We start from the raw sequence: 19,264 nt of genomic DNA on the forward strand, positions 1-19,264 counted from the left end.
CGAGTACTAGCTCCCCCTGTCCCCTGCCTGTGGACGGTAGTATATGCCAATCCGAGCGTGTGTTCGCGACTACGACGAGTCTGCCGCACTTCCGGCCAGATCGCCGGATATCCGCTGAGTGACCCTTACAAGTCCTTCTTGATCCTGGAGTGGTATAGGTGCCGCTGTTGCTGCTGGTGTTGAATTCAGGACCGTAGCGGAACATGGGGCTGGAGGACGAGCGAAAGATCCTGACTGGGTCCGGAGACCCCAAAGAGGTAAGGCAAGGCGACCGACTCGGCCCTCTTCACTGCCCTGAGGCTCAAGACCAAGCCCGCCAAAATACACGCGGGGCCCTGTTGGCCTTGGATTCGCCCCTGGAGTTTGCACGGTCGGGATTTACTGGTTCCCTCGACCCAGCCCCAGAATTCGTCGATTCATCTGGGGCTAGTAGATGACTAGCTTTTCTCTGGGCCTTGGTTTCCCCGTCTTGTGAAAGCGGTGACGGTTTAACGAGAGCGAAAATGCTGTGTCGCCTAAACTTTTGTAAAAATAGTATCTGTGTTTTTAGTCAATCCGGTGTTCTGAGATCCTGGTTTGACAAGGTCAGGGAGCAAGCAGACCAACCCTAGCGCTTCCCTCCGCTCAGGTCAGGAATCCTGCTACATCTTCTGTTGAGGTTCCGGAGATCTGGCCTTATGCTAGTTTCTGTGAGGAAGGGATTTCTTTTTCTTTGGTGGGGGTGGGAGTGGGAGGTATATTTGGGGACGGTGTAGGAGTGTGCAGTATAATTCTGTGAGGATGGAAGAGGGAGCTCTTTCCCAGAGGAAGAATTCCAACCTAGTAATAATTTATTGACAGCTTACTATTCCATTCCAAGTTCTTTATATGTACTCATTCCTTTAAGCCACCCCATAGTCCTATGAGGTAAGTATTAGGTACTATTCCTGTTGTCATTTTACAGGTGAGGAAGCTAGCATAGAGAGGTTAAATATCTTTTCTAAGGACCATACCTAAGAAATCATGGAGCGAGGAATTGAACCCAAGCCACATGGTTCCAGAGCCAAGACTTAGCCACAGTGCTATACAGCTTTAGAGAAGCCAGCTAACTTTTGGTTTTCAGTCACATTTCCTATCCTTTGTTTTGTTCTCTAGTCACTTCTGGGCAGCTGTTCTGGGTTTATGGGTTCAGAGTAGTTGGAAACTAGTTGATCCCATGATTTTTCTTAGTCTTATTTTCAGAAAGAGGACCAGAAAGAAATGGAGCTTGCCTCAGGAAGTTCAGCAGGAAGTATACCAGAAAGTTCAGTAGAGCTCACCACAGCAGCAGATGAGAAAAAGAAAGTAGTCAGTTTTTTTGTTTTTTGTTTTTTTGTTTTAATTAAGAAAACTGAGGTCTTTTATGAAGAACCTATCTATACCTTTTGGACAATAAATCTTTTTATCTAGTGTGACCTTGGTTTTTGTCATTGACTGGAAATTTTATATGAAGTAGTCCCATTTTCAGACTTGTATTTGGATTTGTTTTTCCAAAACATGCTGTGATACTTCTGCTACAAAATCATCAAAATGATCAATGTAGTAGCATTGCTAATAGGGAAATGATACAAAGGTCTTGCTTCTGGGATACAAATTTCAGGTTTCTAACTCGGGCAGGTTAGGATTTCAATTTGGTGGGTGGGAGGATTTTTTGTTTGTTTTTTTGTTTTTGTTTTTTTTAAAAAAATTTTTTTAACGTTTATTTGTTTTTGAGACAGAGAGAGACAGAGCATGAATGGGGGAGGGTCAGAGAGAGAGGGAGACACAGAATCTGAAACAGGCTCCAGGTTCTGAGCTGTTAGCAGAGAGCCCGATGCAGGGCCCGAACTCACGGACTGTGAGATCATGACCTGAGCTGAAGTTGGCCGCCTAACCGACTGAGCCACCCAGGTGCCCCTTGTTTTTGTTTTTGAGAGAATGAGTGAGTGAGCTGGGGAGGGGCAGAGAAAGAGGGAGAGAGAGAATCCCAAGCAGGCTCTGCTGTCAGCACAGAGCCTGTCGTGAGGCTCAAGCCCAAAAACAGTGAGATCATGACCTGAGCTGAAACCAAGAGTTGGGATGTTCAACCGACTGAGTCACCCAGGTGCCCCTGGAAAAACTTTTTCAGTATGAATTTTTTTTAAAGAGCAAGGTTAAGAAACCTTAATGAAAAACTGGAATTTGACATCATAAAAATCATCTTCATGTTTAGGAGAGATCTTTGCTAACTGTGAGAATAAATAGCCTGGGTTGAACCTGCCTTACCCTTCCCAGCTTTCATTAGAATGAAGCAAATTGTGTTGGAATTTTGAAAACTTAATGAAGGATTGCTAAGCTAATTTGTTGTGGTTTGTTGTTGTTGTTTTTTTTTAATCTTCGTATATACCTTTTCTTTCCCTTCCCCAAATGTGGACATGTGCATTCACATTCCTGTGAATGTAAATTAAGGCAAACACCTTAATTTAGACAGGTTGAGATACTGCAGTTCAGACTCTGCTATGCCTGAGATTTAAGCCTATGCTGATGCTCCCACAGAGAATCTTTTACATTATTTGTAAAAGTTTACATTATTTGTAAGTTTGAGGTTGTGTCCCTGAATCAGAAGTAAATAGGTTAGGGCATGGTTCCAAGTTTGTGAATGGACTACTCTAGACTTTTGATGCACTTAACACTGATAGTTTACTTAGAGTCCTGAGGGTTCAGCAAGCCAAATGCAGTAACTGGAAAGCATTGGCTATAGAAGAGTTTAGGTTTGGCCATTTTCATATTCCCAGTTCAAGTTCAGTGTCTAGAAAAAATGTTTTCCTCCTAATTTCATTTGGGATGTAAGGATGAAATTAAGCTATTTTTGGTGCTAGTAGGACCTACCAGAATTCCAAACAAAATACTTTAAGTTATATAGGTTCCATGTGAACATCAGCTTGAATCTGTATCAGAAAATGTCTAATTAGGGGTGTCTGACTGGCTCAGGCTGTAGAGCATGCGACTTTTTTTTAAATCTTGGGGTGGTGAGTTTAAGCCCCACTGGGTGTAGAGCTCACTTAAAAAAATGTCTAATTAGTGTTTGTTATTTCTAAACTGGGAGCCCTTTAAGGGGCTGTTGTGATTAATCAAATTACAGATAAGTACTTTAGAGGCTTTAGAGTGTCCTGCACACTTTAGGTTGTTGCTAATTAAAGTGAGATAGTGTGTCCTTGTTGCAATGTACTCAGGGTTTGTTTTAATTAGGTATGGTAAGGTTACAGGCATGGAGACAACTGTTCTTGAAAGAAGAGTTTGTATGGGTTCCAAGAGAAGGGGGGAAGGCCACACCACCCAGGGCCACATGGGAAAGTGCCTGGACCAGCGGAGAGAGCAAGGGAAACCAGACTTTTGGTTTCTGAGGGAAAGAATGGGTGAGGCAAGATAGTCAAGCTCTGGCAAGGTTAGGATTAGATAGTTTGAATAATTTCCTTGGGTTCTGGGCTATAGAGGTGTTCTCCAGTTGTTTGGTACTTGACTCTAAGGAGATTAGGGCAGGGACAATAACAGGTTTAGTGTAGGAGAGTTAGATAAAGGAGGTAGTTGGTGATAAGGGTTTTGGATTGGTTGGTTTACATATGAAAGATGTGTCTGTAAGGCAAGTTGCTGCCTAGAAATTAGCCAGCCCTGGGAGGGGCTTTCTCTCCTGGATTAGTAACGTAGCAATGCCCTACAATGTCAAAGCATCATAAAATACAGAAAATTTAAAAAAACAATTAATACAATGCTTATCCTCCGTAATTACAACAATCAGTGTGATTGGAAATATGTATTTCCTAAATTGCTGCTGACATTAATTTTGTTTTCCTTTTTTAGGAGGAAGAGGAGGAGGAGGAATTAGTGGTAAGAGCCGTCTCAGGTTTGGAACTACCTCAGTAAAAGAAAGTTTGAGCTTCGTGAAACTCTTAAGGGCATTTTAAGGCGTCTTTACTTGACACCTTGGAAAAGATGGAAGTGGAAAAGGCCTTTAATCCTTCCTGTGCTGTGGAGTGTTTGGGGGTGGTGTGGGCCTGGGAAACAGTCTTTTCTGGGTTTGGGGCTTTAGTCATGGCGTCAGGGAGCAGAGCAGCATCTTGAGGACCTAGTACTCAATTATCTGCTATTTGTGGTTTAATAAAGAATTCTGGAAGGAACTCTTCTTGTATAGTCCTTCTCCATGTTAACATTGCCTTTCTAGCTGGACAGCTGGGGTTGCATAGGCCTGGCTGTCAGATGAGGAGAATTCAAATTCACAGACATTACATATCCCAAAATGCTATGTTAACAAGTAAGGCCTCCTATAGATCTACTTCAAGTTTGGCTAGGTTTCCTTTACCACCTTGTTTTTCAGATAGGACTGAGGCTTTCAGTGCATACTGGCAACCTTGGAAGGCAGGAATGTGAAACTTTCCCCTACTACTTAGCATCAGAATTGAATGGGAGACCCCATTCTGCCATTTCTGGCGTCAGTGTGGCTCTGCCAGCTGGCCTTCTGCACGGTAATTCAGAGGCAGCACCTTGGTTTGGTGGTTGTATTAATCAAAGCAGATGGTTGTGGGTCTCCTCCTATAACCCCATTTTGGTTCTTCTCTGTGTTTCTCCTTCAGGATCCTCTAACAACGGTGAGAGAGCAATGCGAGCAGCTGGAGAAATGTGTAAAGGCTCGGGAGCGGCTAGAGCTCTGTGATGAGCGCGTATCCTCCAGGTCAAAGACAGAGGAGGATTGCACAGAGGAGCTCTTTGACTTCCTGCATGCAAGGGACCATTGTGTGAGTCAGCCTAAAGTCAGGAAGGGGGAAACTTACAGTGGCCAGGCAGACTTGGTGCTGACAGCCTTTCCATCCTAGGACAGTTCCGTCAATAAGCATTTACTTATTGGCCCAATATATGTCAGGTCCAGTTCTGAGCACTTTACATAAATAGTCTTATCTAATTCTGTTTTCACTGGAGATAAGGGGTCGTTATCCCCATTTTGCAGATAAGAAACTGAGGCTTAAAGAAGAGAAATGATGTCCCAACTTGGATTGGGAATCCAGTAAGAAAGCTGGATTTTGTATCTTTAAGTAACAGGCTATTTTAAAATAATTGATATCCTTGGGGCGCCTGGGTAGCTCAATCACTTAAGCGTCAGCTTTGGCTCATGTCATGATCTCATGGTTCGTGAGTTTGAGCCCTGTATTGGGCTCTCTGCTGTTGGCACAGAGCCCGCTTCAGATCCTCTGTCTCCTCTCTCTGCCCCTCTTCCACTCAGTGCATGTGTGCATGCATGGGTGTATGTGTGCGCATGCACGCAGTCTCTCTCTCAAAAATAAACATTAAAAAAAATTTTTTTAAATAATAATTTATATCCTTCAGCGTGTCTTATACATAGCAGTTGGTCCAAAAAGTTTTCTTTCTTTTTATTTATTTGTTTATTTTTAAGTTTATTTATTCTGAGAGAGAGAATGGTGGGGGGAGGGGAGGGGGCAGAGAGAGACAGAATCCCAGGCAGGAGATCATGAGCCAAAATCAAGAGTCAGGCACTCAACAGACTGAGCCATCCAGGTGCCCCTTCCTTTTTTTAAAATTTTTAAAATTTGTATTTGACTCTTTTACATGTAAGAGTAAGGTATTGTAAATAAATTACAGAGTAGGCAAAAGTTGGATATGATTGGTTACATTAAAACTGATTGGTTAATAAGCATATGAAAAGGTGCCTAATACCTTTACCCCTCAGAGAAATACAGATCAAAACCATAATGAGATACCAGTTCATACCTACTAGGATGGCTATAATCAAAAAGATAGGGAGAAATGGGTGAAGGGGGTCAAAAAGTAAAAAGGAGAAAATAAATGACATTTGCCCCCGTGAAAAAGTTAATGATCTCCATTCAACCAATTTTATGCTTCAACAATTCAATATTTGTGTTTTAATTCTGTAATATACACTGGGAATACACAAATGTACACAAGTACCCCCATTAAACACATTGTGATAATCAAGGAAGGTATTTTATGAATATAGAAAAATCTAACTGAAATCATACTGGCTAGAGATAACCATGTTTTCTTGTATATACTATCAGATTTTTAAATAAAAATGGCATCATAGATACATTTACATATAAAATATGAATAGAGGCATTTCTTTTTCAACATAATTTTAGTGGAAAGAAGCAAAATTTATATACAAAATATGTGTCTGTAATTCTCCATATCATGAAAGAAATAGATTGGTGTTGGTGAAATGTGGAGAAATTGGAAACCTCATAATGGGGATATAGATTGGTATAGCCCTATAGATAAATGGTCTGGCAGTTCTTCAAAAAGTTAGAGTTAATATGACCCAGTAATTCCACTCCTACCTATAAACTCAAGAGAAATGAAAACATGTCTATATAAAAGGTTGTACACAAATACTCACAGAAGCGTTATTCATAATAGGCAGAAAGGAGAAACAACATATATCAACTGATATATGGATAAATAAAATGTAATATATCTGTATAATGGGATATTATTTGGCAGTAAAAAGAAATCATGTACTTTACTCAAAAATGTAAATTCTACCATATGATCTAGCAGTTCCACTTCTCGTTGTATACCCTAAAGAATTGAGACTGTTCAAGGACTTAAACAGATTAGTACATGCATGTTCACAGCACTCATAGTAGCTAAAAGATGGATGCAGCCCAAATGTCCATTGTGGTATATGCATACAATGAAATATTGTTCAGTCCTAAAAAGGAAAGAAACTCTGACATGCTACAACATATATGAACCTTGAAGACATGCTAAGTAAAATAAACCTATCACAAAAAGACAAATAGGTCATTCCACTTACTAGGTACCTAGAATAGTCAAATTCATAGACAGAAAGTAGAATGGTGATTGTTGGGGGAAATGGGGAATTCCTTAATAGGTACATAGTTTCAGTTTGGGAAATTGAAAAAAATTGGAGATTGATAATTGCTAGACAGTAAATTACTTAATGCCACAGAAATGTAGAGTTAAAAATCATTAAAATGGGGGTGCTTGGCTGGCTCATTTAGTGGAGTGTGCAACTCTTGGTCTCGGGGTTGTGATTTCAAGCTCTATGTTTGTCCTAGAGCTTACTTTAAAAAAAAAATAGTTAAAATGGTAAATTGTATATTATTTAAATACTTTTATGAGCCAATCACTGGGTTGAGATCTGGGGATGAAATAGGCATGGTCCTTTCCTTCACCAAATTGAGCCAGCATAGAAGACAAGTAGAGTAGTAAACTGTCTTGGGTGTAGCCTTTTCAGGATGGCCTTCACTGATCCTCCTGTTTAAAGCTGCTAGCCCTCCCTGCCTTTTTATTTTCCTCAGAGCATTCCTCACTATCAGAAGTTAATCTTATATGTATTTTATAATTCTGTCATTGTGTAAGTTCCTTAAGAGACAGAGGTATTACCTGGTTTACCATTGTAGCTTACTCAGCATCTAGAAGAGTACCTGGCATATAGTAGATATTATAAACATTTGTTGAGTTAATAAACACTGTGATATGGGACATAGAAGTTTCTGTGGGGAAGACAGAGGAGAGACACATTTGTGTGGGGATAGGAGTTTGTTTAGAGAAGGCTTACAAGAAATTACATGTAAACTTAAGTTCTAAAGGAAAAATAAAGGATGAAAAAAGTGGGAAAGAGTTCCAGGTAGAAGGGAGATAGTATTCCAGTAACTAGGGAGTTCACTAGGGCTCAAGAGGGGTGTGGGTGTATGGAACGCTGTGGAGAGACAAGAAGCAGTATTGTTCCAGGTCATGAAGGACCATGTAAGCCAGGATATTAAAGCTGCCATTTGATGACATCCTTTTCTTTCCCCCATGTAGGTGGCCCACAAACTCTTTAACAGCTTGAAATAAATGTGCAGACTTCACCCCAGCCTTCATGACCTGGTCATCAGGATACTTTCTTATGGTTTTGACCATGCCATTTGTTTATTTGTGTAACTGTAAGTTCATGTGAACCTCATGGATTTTAGCTAGGCAGGTAGCTTCTATGTAATTAGCAGTGATTCCTCTTAATAAAGGCCAGTGATCTGCAGACCTGCTGCCTCTTGTCCTTTTTTTAAATTTAATTTGAAAATTTCAAACATAAGACTAGGTAGAACAATAATCAACTCCCGTGTACCCATCGCCTAGCAAGTATGCATCTCTTAATGATACAAAATTTACCTTGATGCCATTATCACAGTTAACATGAACAGGGATGGCTCAATTTCATCGAATGCTGAGTCCATGTGAAATTCTCTCTTACAAGCGTCTTTTGACAGTTTTTGGTCTCAGTATTCAACAAGGTTGCTTTTTAAAAATACACATATTTAGGGGGCCCCTGGGTGGCTTAATCAGTTAAGCATCTGACTCTTGATCTCAGCTTGGGTCTTGATTTCAGGGTTATGAGTGCAAGCCCTGCATTGGGCTCCACGCTGAGCATGGAGCCTACTTAAGAAATAACATACATACATATTTTAAAAAGGAGTGAGGAGATAATAAGTTTGTGAGGGGAAAGGTAGTGGATTCCAAGAAGGATGAAAAAAGGGCACCTGGGTAGGCAGTGCTGGCAATGGGAAATTGGTTACATACATATGAGTAGAAGACATCTAGTAAGTTAGTATATTGAAGGTAATAAGTGCTAGGAGAGAATGAGTTACAAATAGGAAGAAACCAGAAGGATTTGAGCAGTGTTGAGGTATTTATGATCGAAATACAGATTTCAATGTAAGTAAATACAGATGCCAGTGTATAAACATGTAGGGGATATATATTTCTTTAGCTCAGCCCACAAAGAGGGCTTTATTCTCCAATAAAAGGAACCAGGGTTCCTTGGAGGAATGGGTGATTCCAGAGCTGGGAAAGTACAAGACATTTGTTTGTTCCAGAGAGAAGGAAATGCTCAAAGAACGATAGGGATGTGTCAAGTACACAAAAGCAACTAGCCAAATCCGGAATAATTTGAGCATCAAAATATATAATGATAGTACTGGATTGTAACTCAATTGAATAAAATAATACAGGAATCCAAGCTAATAAAAATAAGTGAATCAAAGGTTAGGTGAGGGGGGCACCTGGGTGGCTCAGATAGTTAAGTGTCTGACTTTGGCTTAGGTCATGAACCAAACAGCCTGCCTGGGATTCTCTCTCCTCTCTTTCTGCCCTTCCCCCACCTGCATGTGTGCTTTCTCCCTTTCAAAATGAATAAATAAACCTAAAAAAAAAAAGGTAAGGAAGGTGATACATATTACAAAAGGAGAATGTACAAACTGTAGCTTAAATGAAAGCTGGTATCCCCACTAAGGAGACACATGGCTGTAGGCAGCAATGAGAAGAACACAGCATCACTGATTCCTGCAAAAAATAGATAAGCTGAATCTAACCTGATAAAACTGAGGGACACTCTATAAAACTAGACATTGTACAAAGTAATCCTCATTTGTATCAAGATGGTAAAAGTCAAGGAAAAATTGAAGAACTGCTCCAGATAAAAGGAAACTAAAGAGACAAGACAATTGAGTGCAACATGTGATTTCAAACTGGATCCTTTTGTTATTAAGGACATTATTGGGGCAACTGGTATCTATTCTGTATTGTCCAATATGGTAGCCACTAGCTATAGATGGCTACTGAACACTTGAAATGTGGTTGAGGTATTGAGGTTTTAAATTTATTATTTTTTTTAAAAAATTTCTTTTTAGTATTTTTGAGAGAGGGAGACACAGAATCCGAAGCAGGCTCCAGGCTCTGAGCTGTCAGCACAGAGCCCAACATGGGGCTTGAACCCCCGAACGGTGAAATCAGACCTGAACCAAAGTCGGATGCCCAACCAACTGAGCCACCCAGGTGCCTCTAAATTTATTTAATTGCAATTAAATTTGAATTAATTTATGTTCAAATTGCCACGTGTGTCTAGTGGTTACCATATTAGACAGCAGAGGTCTAGGCATTGCAAATTGAACCACCTGAGTGCTGAGGGAAGCTGGCGCTGTAGATGTTGGAAAACTGCTCCAACTGCATAAGCTGTTGCTATGTGGGAATACACAGCCAGTGTTGCCAGACCACTTGGTAAGGAGCCAGAAATCCAAGTTTTATGTTAGCTCTCCCAATTTTTTATTTTTTCCTGTCCCCATCTCCCAATTTTTAAATGTGGACAACTAACTTTTTAAAAGCATTAGGCCAAATAACACACATCTATGGGCTGGCTTTGGCTCACTAGTTTGCAACCTCTGGTTGCAAATGAAAAAGACAATATGCAGATAGTTATATATGGATAGAAAGTGAACCATGGCAAAAATGAGTACCTTGTGCTTCAGAAGTAATTGATAGTATAGCCAGCAAGGCTGCAGAAAGCTTCGTAGATGAAAATATGGCAGTGGAGCTTCTGAGAATCTGAAGGATTATGTTTGCAAAAACGGGGCAAAGGGCCACTTGAACCTAGAAGCTCTTTCAACCTGTTGTCCTAGCTACAGGGATGGCCAGCATTTCCCAGCCATTTCTGACTTAGAACCCATTTCATGGTGATGTATAATCTCACAAAATACCTTTAAAAATACTGGGATTGTATTTGTTGTACGTAATCTGATTATTTTCAAACAGCTCATTAAAATCTCAAACATATAGGAAAGCTGAAGTTTTACAGGGAACATTTCTAAACTCATCACTCAGATTTCAGTGAATGGTTAGTAATGTGTTATTAGTTTTATCATAGAGAGGAGGAATTACCCAGAGAAAAAGCTCCAGAATTCTGCCTAGAGGATTCTTGAGTCTGTTGCTGAATATTAAGCTGCAATTGAATAGGGCAACACTCTGTGTAGCCAGGCAAAGAACTACTGGGTACCTATAAGTTGACTAATTCCCAGAGTTAACAGAGGGCTGGGAGTTGTTTGAGTTTTGGCGAGCTAATGTGGGGAATTCCTATTAAACTTGTTGGACACCTGGAGCATTGACTCTGGAAGTGGACGCTTCAGCAGTAGGGCTAAAGCTAGCCCTAGAAAGAGGATACTGAAGATAGGCTATACCACATCTTAAAAAGGAGCCTTGAAAGGATTAGACTGATTCACAAAAAAACCTGACTGCCTGCTGGAACAAAGTCCAAGACATTTTAAAAGAAGACAACAAAATCTAGCATTCAACAATGTAAATTTTGCAATACCAAGCATTCAATAAAAAATTGCTAGACATGCACAAAAACAGGCAAATGTGACCAGGAGAAAGATAGTCAATAAAAACAGACACATGATGATAAGATGAGAAAATAGTAGACAAGGACTTTGAAAGAGCTATTACAAATATGCCCAAGAATTTAAGGGAAATGAACATAATGAGAGAAGTGCAACATATAAAATAAATAGAATTTCTGGAGCTTATAAGTGTAATATCTGAAATTTAAACTTCACTGGACAAGACTGACACAAGATTATACAGTGAAGAAAAAAAAGTGTATGTGTACTGGTATGCTCTTGAAGACCCAGCAACTGAAACTATAAAAACTGAAGCACAAGAGGAAAAAAAAAAACACTAAAAATAAATGAACAAGGAAAAAGTAAACTGAGACAATATCACATGGTCAGAAGAGAGAGAAAGTGAGAGATGGGAAGGAAGAGAGAAAAACAAATTTTGGGGGGTGGTGGGGAATACCATATTATTTTATTTGAAGGAATGTTATAAATGAAAAAACTTAAGTAGATGTTTTGGAACAGAAAAAAAATGGAAACAATAATGGTTGAAATTTTACAAATTTAATGAAAATTATAAATTCATAGTTCCCAGAAGCTCAATAGACTCTAATCAGTATAAACAGAAAGGAAATCACACCAAGTCACTTATTCTCAAATTGCTGAAAACCAGTGATAAAGTGAAAATCTCAAAAAGAAAATATGCATTACATACAGAGGCACAATGGTAAGAATTACTACCCACTTCTCCTAAGAAAAATCATCTTTAAAGCTTTGAAAGGGGTGCCTGGTGGCTCAGTTGGTTGAGCAGCTGACTCTTGATTTCAGCTCAGGTCATGACCCCAGGGTTGTGGGATTGAGCCCCACATCGGGCTTTGCACTGACTGTGGAGCCTGCTTGATATTCTTTCTTCCTCTGCCCCTCTCCCTGCTCCCCCACTCACATGTTCTCTCTCTCTAAAAAATAAAGTGTTGAAAGAAAGAGATGTTTATCCTTAAATTCTGTATCAAGTGAAAATATCCTTAAATGAAAACTAAATAAGGATGTTTTAAACAAACAAAACAGGGGCGCCTGAGTGGCTCAGTCGGTTGGGCGTCCGACTTCGGCTCAGGTCATGATCTCGTGGTCCGTGAGTTCGAGCCCCGCGTCAGGCTCTGGGCTGATGGCTCAGAGCCTGGAGCCTGCTTGATTCTGTGTCTCCCTCTCTCTCTGCCCCTCCCCCGTTCATGCTCTGTCTCTCTCTGTCTCAAAAATAAATAAACGTTAAAAAAAAAAAACCAGACATAATTCATTGTCAGCAGACTTGGATTCTACAAGAAATATTAAAGATAGTTCAGGAAAAATAAAATACTAAATGGAAACTTTGATCTACACAAAGAAACAAACAGTCCCAGAAATGGTAAATAATAAATATTAAATAGAATAGATATTCTATCTCATTTAAAAAATTTATTTAAAAGATAGCTTACAGGAGTGCCTGGGTGGCTCAGTCGATTAAGTGTCCAACTTAGCTTAGGTCATGATCTCACAGTTTGTGAGTTCAAGCCCCGTATCGGGCTTCCTGCTGTCAGCACTGAACCTGCTTTGGATCCTCTGTCTCTGCTCCCCTCCACCCCCACCCCGCTTTCTCTTTCTCAAAAATAAACATTAAAAAAAATTTTTTTTAAAGATAGCTTACAATGAAAAGAACACATTAAGTAGAAAGAAATTATAAAGAGTAGAAATCTATGAAATAGAAAAGAAAGGAGGGGTGCCTGGGTGCCTCAGTCAGTTAAGCATCCAACTCTTGATTATGGCTCAGGTCATGATCTCACATTTGTGAGTTCAAAGCCTGAAACAGGCTCTGCACTGACAATACAGAGCCTACTGGGATTCTGTCTCCCTTTCTCTCTGCCCCTCCCCTGCTCTCTCTCTCTCTCTCTCTCAAAAATAAAGAAATAAACTTTAAAAAAAAAGAGAGAAAAGAAAGGAGAAAACCCATAAAACCAAAACCTGGTTCTTTGTAAAATTCAACAAAATAAACCTGTAGTTAGGCTGACAAAAGTACCCAAGAGAGAAGATACAAATTACCAGTATCAGTGATGAGAGAGGGGACATTACTATAGATCCTACAAACCGGGTCAGCAGCCTTTTTCTGTAAACATTCAGACAGTAAATATTTTTGGATTTGTGGGACATATGATCTCTTGAGCAACCATTCATCTCTATTAGAGCCACAGTAAATGAAAGGTGGCTGTGTAAAAATAAAACAGTATTTGAAATATTGGCTGAGGCTGAGTTTGGTTTGTGGCTATAGTTCGATGCCCCTTGCTACAAACACTAAAAGGGTAATAAGGGGATATTCTGAACAACTTTATGTGAAGAAAACTGGCAACCTATGTGAAACAAATTCTTTAAAAAACTCAAATTGTTAAAACTGCTACTGGAAAATTCAAACAGCCCTATATCAGGGTTTCTCAAATTTTAGTAGTACTTACATTTTGGACTAGATAATTCTTTGTGTGGGGGATAAGGTTTTCAGCAGTATCCCTGGCTTCTGCCCACTAGATGCCAGAAGCATCATCTAGTTATAATAACCCCAAATAACTCCAGATGTTACCAAATGTTCCCTGGGGAAGGGATATCATCTCTGGTTGAATATAACTGCCCTATGTCAATGAAAGAAACTGAATTCACAATTAAAAACCTTCCTTTCCACCTTACCCTGTACACCCTCCCCCCCCAAAAAAACAAACAACAACAACAACAAAAACAAAAACAAAGCCACCCAAACACCCAACTCTACGTGGCTTCACTGGTAAATTCTATCCATAATTTAAGGAAGAAATAATACCAATCCTATAAAAATTCTTTCAGAAAATAGGAGTGAAGGGAAAAAAAAAAGGAGTAAAGGATGCTTTCCAAATTCATTTTATGAATCCAGCATTACCTGGATATCAAAATCAAGCAAAGATATTACAGAAAGAGAAAATTTCAGGCCAATATTCTCTGTGGACACAGATGTAAGAATATAACAATATATAAAAAGAATAATGATACATCATGAACTAGTATGTTTTTTTACAGGAATGCAAAGTTGGTTCATCATTTGATAATCAGGCTATATAACTCATCATATTAACAATACAGCAGAAAAATCATATGATCATCTCAATAGATACAGGAAAAGCATTTGAAGAAAATCAACAACCATTCATAATTTAAAAAAAAAAAATCTCAGCAAACTAAGAAAGGGAGATTTCTCAATCTAGTAAAGGACATCTGTTTTAAAAAAAAAACCTATATAACATCATATATAATGATGAAATACTGAGTGATTTCCCCCAAGAATGGGAACAAGGCAATCTACTACTACCACCTGTATTCAATGGTGTGCTGTAAGTCATAAACAGTAAAATAAGGCAAAGGGAAAAAAAAAGGCATACAGATTGGAAAGAAGTAAAAATGTCTTTATAAAAAACATGACCTTGTGCACAGAAAAAGTGAAAATAGTTCCAAAAAGTTACCGAAACATAATTTAATTTAGCAAGGTCTCAGGATGTAAGATCAACAGACAAAAATCAATTGTATTTTAATAACTAGCATTTTCTTAAAAAATGAACAAAGTAAGCCTGTCACTGTCAATTCAAACAATTGATAGTACCAGTCGCCAAAGATAAAAATTGAGCTAATTTTAGGGACACCTGGGGTGGATCAGTCAGTTAACTATCTGACTCAGCTCAGGTTATGATCTTGTGCTTCATGAGTTCGGGCCCTGCATCGGGATCTGATGTCAGCAGGGAACGTGCTTCAGATCCTCTGTCCCTCTCTCTCTCTGCCATTCCCCCACTCACACTCTCTCTCAAAAATAAAAAAGAAACATTAAAAAGAACAAAGAGAGAGACAGAGAACGAGCAGGGAAGGGGCAGAGAGATAGACACAGAATCTGAAATGGGCTCCAGGCTCCAAGCTGACAGCACAGAGCCTGATGCGGGGCTTGAACTCACAAACTGTGAGATCATGACCTGAGCTGAGGTTGGAATCTTAACCGACTGAGCCACCCAGGTGCCCCAAAAAAACATTTAAAAAAAAATTTTGCCTTCAAGCAAAATTAGCATTTTGAGAGGCACCTGGCTGGCTCAGTCGGTGGAGCGTGTGACTCTTGATCTCAGGGTTGTGGGTCTGCAAACCACACTGGGTGTAGAGATTACCTAAATAAATAAATAAATACATACATACATACATACATACATACATACATACATAAAGGGGTGTCTGGGTGGCTCAGTTGGTTAAGCATCGGACTTCGGTCCAGGTCATGATCTCATGGTTTGTGAATTCAAGCTCTGCATCAGGCTCTGCTGACAGCTGATAGTGCACAGCCTGCTTTGGATCCTCTCCATCCCTCTCTCTGCCCCTTCCCCACTCTATCTCAAAAATAAACAAACATTTATAACTAAATAACTAACTAAATAAAATTAGGATTTTGAAAAAAACTGGTACCCGTTATTGTGAGCTTAAAAGTTTTCCTAACATATAAAGTTTTCGATGAGATCAGTAGTGATATTAACAAATATGATTTTTGATGTTGTATAATGAATGTGAAAGCATTTGTAAGCTCTGCATAACTCAGTGACCCTGATAATTTCCAAATAACCACTGTATGATGTGACAAATCAAGCTTAGGCAAAAGAGTCATTTTAACTACAAGATAGATCAATGGATCTCAATGTAACAGAGTATGAAAAGTTATAGATACGGTTTCAGATTCCACACTGCTATCAACTTTTTTTTTTTAATATTCATTTAGTTTTGGGAGAGTGTAAGCTGTGGAGGGGCAGAGAGAGGGGGACAGAGGATCCAAAGCAGGATCTGCACTGACAGGCTGAGAGCAGCCAGCCCAGCGTGGGGCTTGAACTGACCAACCCTGAGATCACCACCTGAGTGGAAGTCGGATGTTCAACCCAACCGAGCCACCCAGGTGCCCCTGCTACTGACATTTTTTTTTCCCTGCTACTAACTTTTAAGAAAACTACCACTTGTCCAATTTTGAGATAGTACCAAAGAATATCCAATATATATGTCTTTAATATGTCTATTAAAATACTCCTCTCTTTTCTAACCACCTATCTGTGTGAGGCTGGATTTTCTATATATACTTAAACAACATATCATAACACACTAAAGGAAGAGGATGAAGATCCAGCTTTTCATTAAGTCAGACATTAATTTGCCACATATTTGTAAAACAATGCCACTCTTCTAAATTTCTTTTAGAAAAATATAACTATTTTTTCATAAAGATACCTATATTATCATGCAATGGGTTTATTGTTATTTTTAATGAGTAAATATTTAAAATATTGTTTTAATTTCTAATCTGGCAAATATTGATAGCAAATAAAAAGCTTAATAATTCTTAAGTTTTAAGAGTGTAAAGTGTCTCAAGACCCAAAGGTTTGAGAATCATTGATCTACTCCAACCCTCTCTCTCTTGATTCCCTATTTTATAGATGGGTAAACTGAGGCTTGGAGTTGGAAAGGACCCTTCACAGGGAGACTGTGGTTGTGGTCCTGACACTCCACATTCGGTATAAATCTGTGAGAAGAGGTGTGCTGGGATAACTCCTATTTAGTGTATTCAATCTTCTTCACTGGATCCTTATCTGGATTTAAATGTCATGAGTTTTTTTTTTTTTTAAAGACTTTTCTCTGGGCACCTGGGTGGCTAAGTCAGTTAAGCATCCAACTTCGGCTCAGGTCATCTCGCGGTTCATGAGTTTGAGCCCTGCATCGGGTTCTGTGCTGATAGACCAGAGCCTGGAGCCTGCTTTGGATTTTGTGTCTCCCTCTCTCTCTGTCCCTCCACCACTCTCTCTCAAGAATAAATAAACATTAAAAAAAATTTTTTTTAATAAAACAAAAAAGGCTTTTCTCTATGCACACATCTCCCTCCGTCTTACAACTGCTAGGTCCCTGTTACAAACTTCTTTCTCATCTTTCACTCACTCATTCAATGACTATTTACTGAGCGCCAACTATGTACCATATACAGCTCTAGGTGCTGATAATCCAACAATGAATTAAACAAAATCCTTGATTTGATTTTTAAAATCTTACATTCTGGTGAGGGGTCAGAAAATTGGTCCAGAACTTGTAAATGGGCAGAAGAGAATTACTGGGTGCTCTCTCATTGTAGTGCTAGAGTATACCTTTGATTGACTTTATATTGACTAGGCTATTGCACAACTTTGTAGGGGTAAAGGTTAGCTTGTAAAAAACCAATGGCAAATGCAATTACTCCTATCCATAGTAATGCAAATGGATTTTGATCAGTAGAGATGGAATTGATTTCCATCTGGTATAAGTGATAGTCCCAAACATTATAGTTTATTACTGAAGATTTTAATGTTTTTGCAACTATCAGCAAATTCATTTCAGCATTCCTTTGATAATCTAAATATCTGAAACCCAAATTCTCATTTGCACAAATCTTACCATCTAACTGGTTCCCTCATTATTTAGGATAATAATGGAGGAGTAGTTTATTATGATGAATAAAATCTTTGGCCTGCACTCACTTTATCTTTGTGTAAGAATTATGTTTCCCACCTTTTGCAAATTGTAATTTAGCAGACTATATGAAAAAATACATAAGTTATAAGAATAAAGGCAGGTTAAGAGGACTAGTAGCATGTACTAGTTTAGATAGATAGGGCCAATCAATCAATTCTCTCTTAATCACAAGTGGAATCAATCCTTTTCCTTTTTTAAAAAAAATGTTTATTTATTTTACTTGTGTATGTGTATGTGTGTGTGTGTGTGTGTGTGAGAGAGAGAGAGAGAGAGAGAGAGAGAGAGAGAGAGAGAGAGAGATCACCAGCGGGGGAGGAGAAGAGAGAGGAAGACAGAGAATCCCAAGTGGACTCCACACTGCCAGCACAGAGCCAGATGTGGGGCTCGAACCCACAAACCGTGAGATCATGACCTGAGCCAAAATCAAGAGTCAGGCACTTAACTGAACTACCCAGGCGCCCGGGAATCCTTTTGTATCTTCCTTGGCACCACACTAATCCAGAACTGTCTTCTCTCATCTGATCTACCTTCCATAATCCTACCTACTCCGGTCATCAACTGTCAGATGATTTTTCTTTTTTTAGTGATAAACACAAGATTCTATTTGTGATATTTAAAGTTTTGGTAACTCCTCCTGCCCTGTAAATGTGGAAATAAAGGTGTATGTTTCTCAGTGGAATTTTACAACCCACATCAAGAAGAATATAGTTTGAGCAAAGGTCAAAAATTCCCTCATTCATATGTAGCTTTGGCAGTTCACAATCCATAAAATACTGGAAAAGCTCAAAGTGCTACAAGGTTCTTCACTACTTCTAATTTTCTATGGTAGTGAAGAGATAGTTTGTTGTCTTAAAATTCACACTTGCTTCATCATTCCTGTAACTTCAGTAAAAATGTACCCAAACTTCCTGCCTTTTGAAAGTGATAGGACTTTTTGATGGGAGTTTGATTACTTTTGAATACTTAAGCTCCACTGGCTGACAGCTCACATCTGTACTTCTGATCCACTGCCTAGGGATCAGAGTTCCCCACCAGCCCCTCCTTGGCTCTGTTAACTTGCTGGAGCAGCTCACATATTTCGGGAAACCCATTACTCACTAGATCACTGGCTTATTATAAAAGTATGTAACTCAGGTATGGTCAGATGGAGATGCACATAGGGAAAGACAGGGCGCTTCCGTGCTCTCTCCCAGCACCTCCGTGTATTCACCAACCAGTAAGCTCCCAGATGATCATTTTAAAAACACTTATCTGAGGGGACACCTGGGTGGCTCAGTCGGGTTAAGCGACTGTCTCTTGGTCTCTTGATTTCGGCTCACGTCTCACGGTTGGTGAGATCTCAAGCCCCGTGTGGGGCTTCACGATGTCAGCGCCAGAGCCTGCTTGGGATTCTCTTTTTGTCCCTCTCTCTGCCCCTCCCTCATGCTCTCTCTTTCAAAATAAATAAACTTTAAAAAACAAAACAAAACAAAACCCGCCTATCTGATCACGTCCTTCCTTTCTACCGTCTCCCTATGAGGGGGTCAAGTTTTGTGGGA

The 19,264-nt window shown here is 39.4% G+C and overlaps 1 protein-coding gene across 2 annotated transcripts; it reads left to right on the forward strand.

Annotated features, from left to right (window-relative positions):
- The first annotated feature begins 107 nt into the window (after window positions 1-107).
- Window positions 108-8,049, forward strand: LOC106973356 (cytochrome b-c1 complex subunit 6, mitochondrial). 2 transcript variants are annotated; one of them, XM_027059300.2, is made up of 5 exons: window positions 144-257; window positions 3,835-3,861; window positions 4,349-4,496; window positions 4,605-4,766; window positions 7,834-8,049. In XM_027059300.2, exons 3-5 carry the CDS (start codon window positions 4,434-4,436, stop codon window positions 7,864-7,866), a joined length of 258 nt encoding a protein of 85 aa, XP_026915101.2. In that variant the 5' UTR covers window positions 144-257; window positions 3,835-3,861; window positions 4,349-4,433; the 3' UTR covers window positions 7,867-8,049. The 2 variants fall into 2 exon arrangements, with proteins under 2 accessions (XP_014925904.3, XP_026915101.2); XM_015070418.3 differs by lacking the exon at window positions 4,349-4,496 and having other exon boundaries at window positions 108-257.
- The last annotated feature ends 11,215 nt before the right edge of the window (window positions 8,050-19,264 follow it).

This window comes from Acinonyx jubatus, chromosome C1 (assembly GCF_027475565.1).
Source record: "Acinonyx jubatus isolate Ajub_Pintada_27869175 chromosome C1, VMU_Ajub_asm_v1.0, whole genome shotgun sequence".
Taxonomy (NCBI): Eukaryota; Metazoa; Chordata; class Mammalia; order Carnivora; family Felidae; genus Acinonyx; species Acinonyx jubatus.

What these genes read in the sequence shown, in the direction of transcription:
- LOC106973356 (XM_015070418.3), top strand. Translation starts at nt 204, where the DNA reads ATGGGGCTGGAGGACGAGCGAAAGATCCTGACTGGGTCCGGAGACCCC. An exon ending in AGGAGGAGGAGGAATTAGTG is followed by an intron (nt 3,862 to 4,604) that starts GTAAGAGCCGTC and finishes TTTCTCCTTCAG; the next exon opens with GATCCTCTAACAACGGTGAG. An exon ending in TGCATGCAAGGGACCATTGT is followed by an intron (nt 4,767 to 7,833) that starts GTGAGTCAGCCT and finishes TCCCCCATGTAG; the next exon opens with GTGGCCCACAAACTCTTTAA.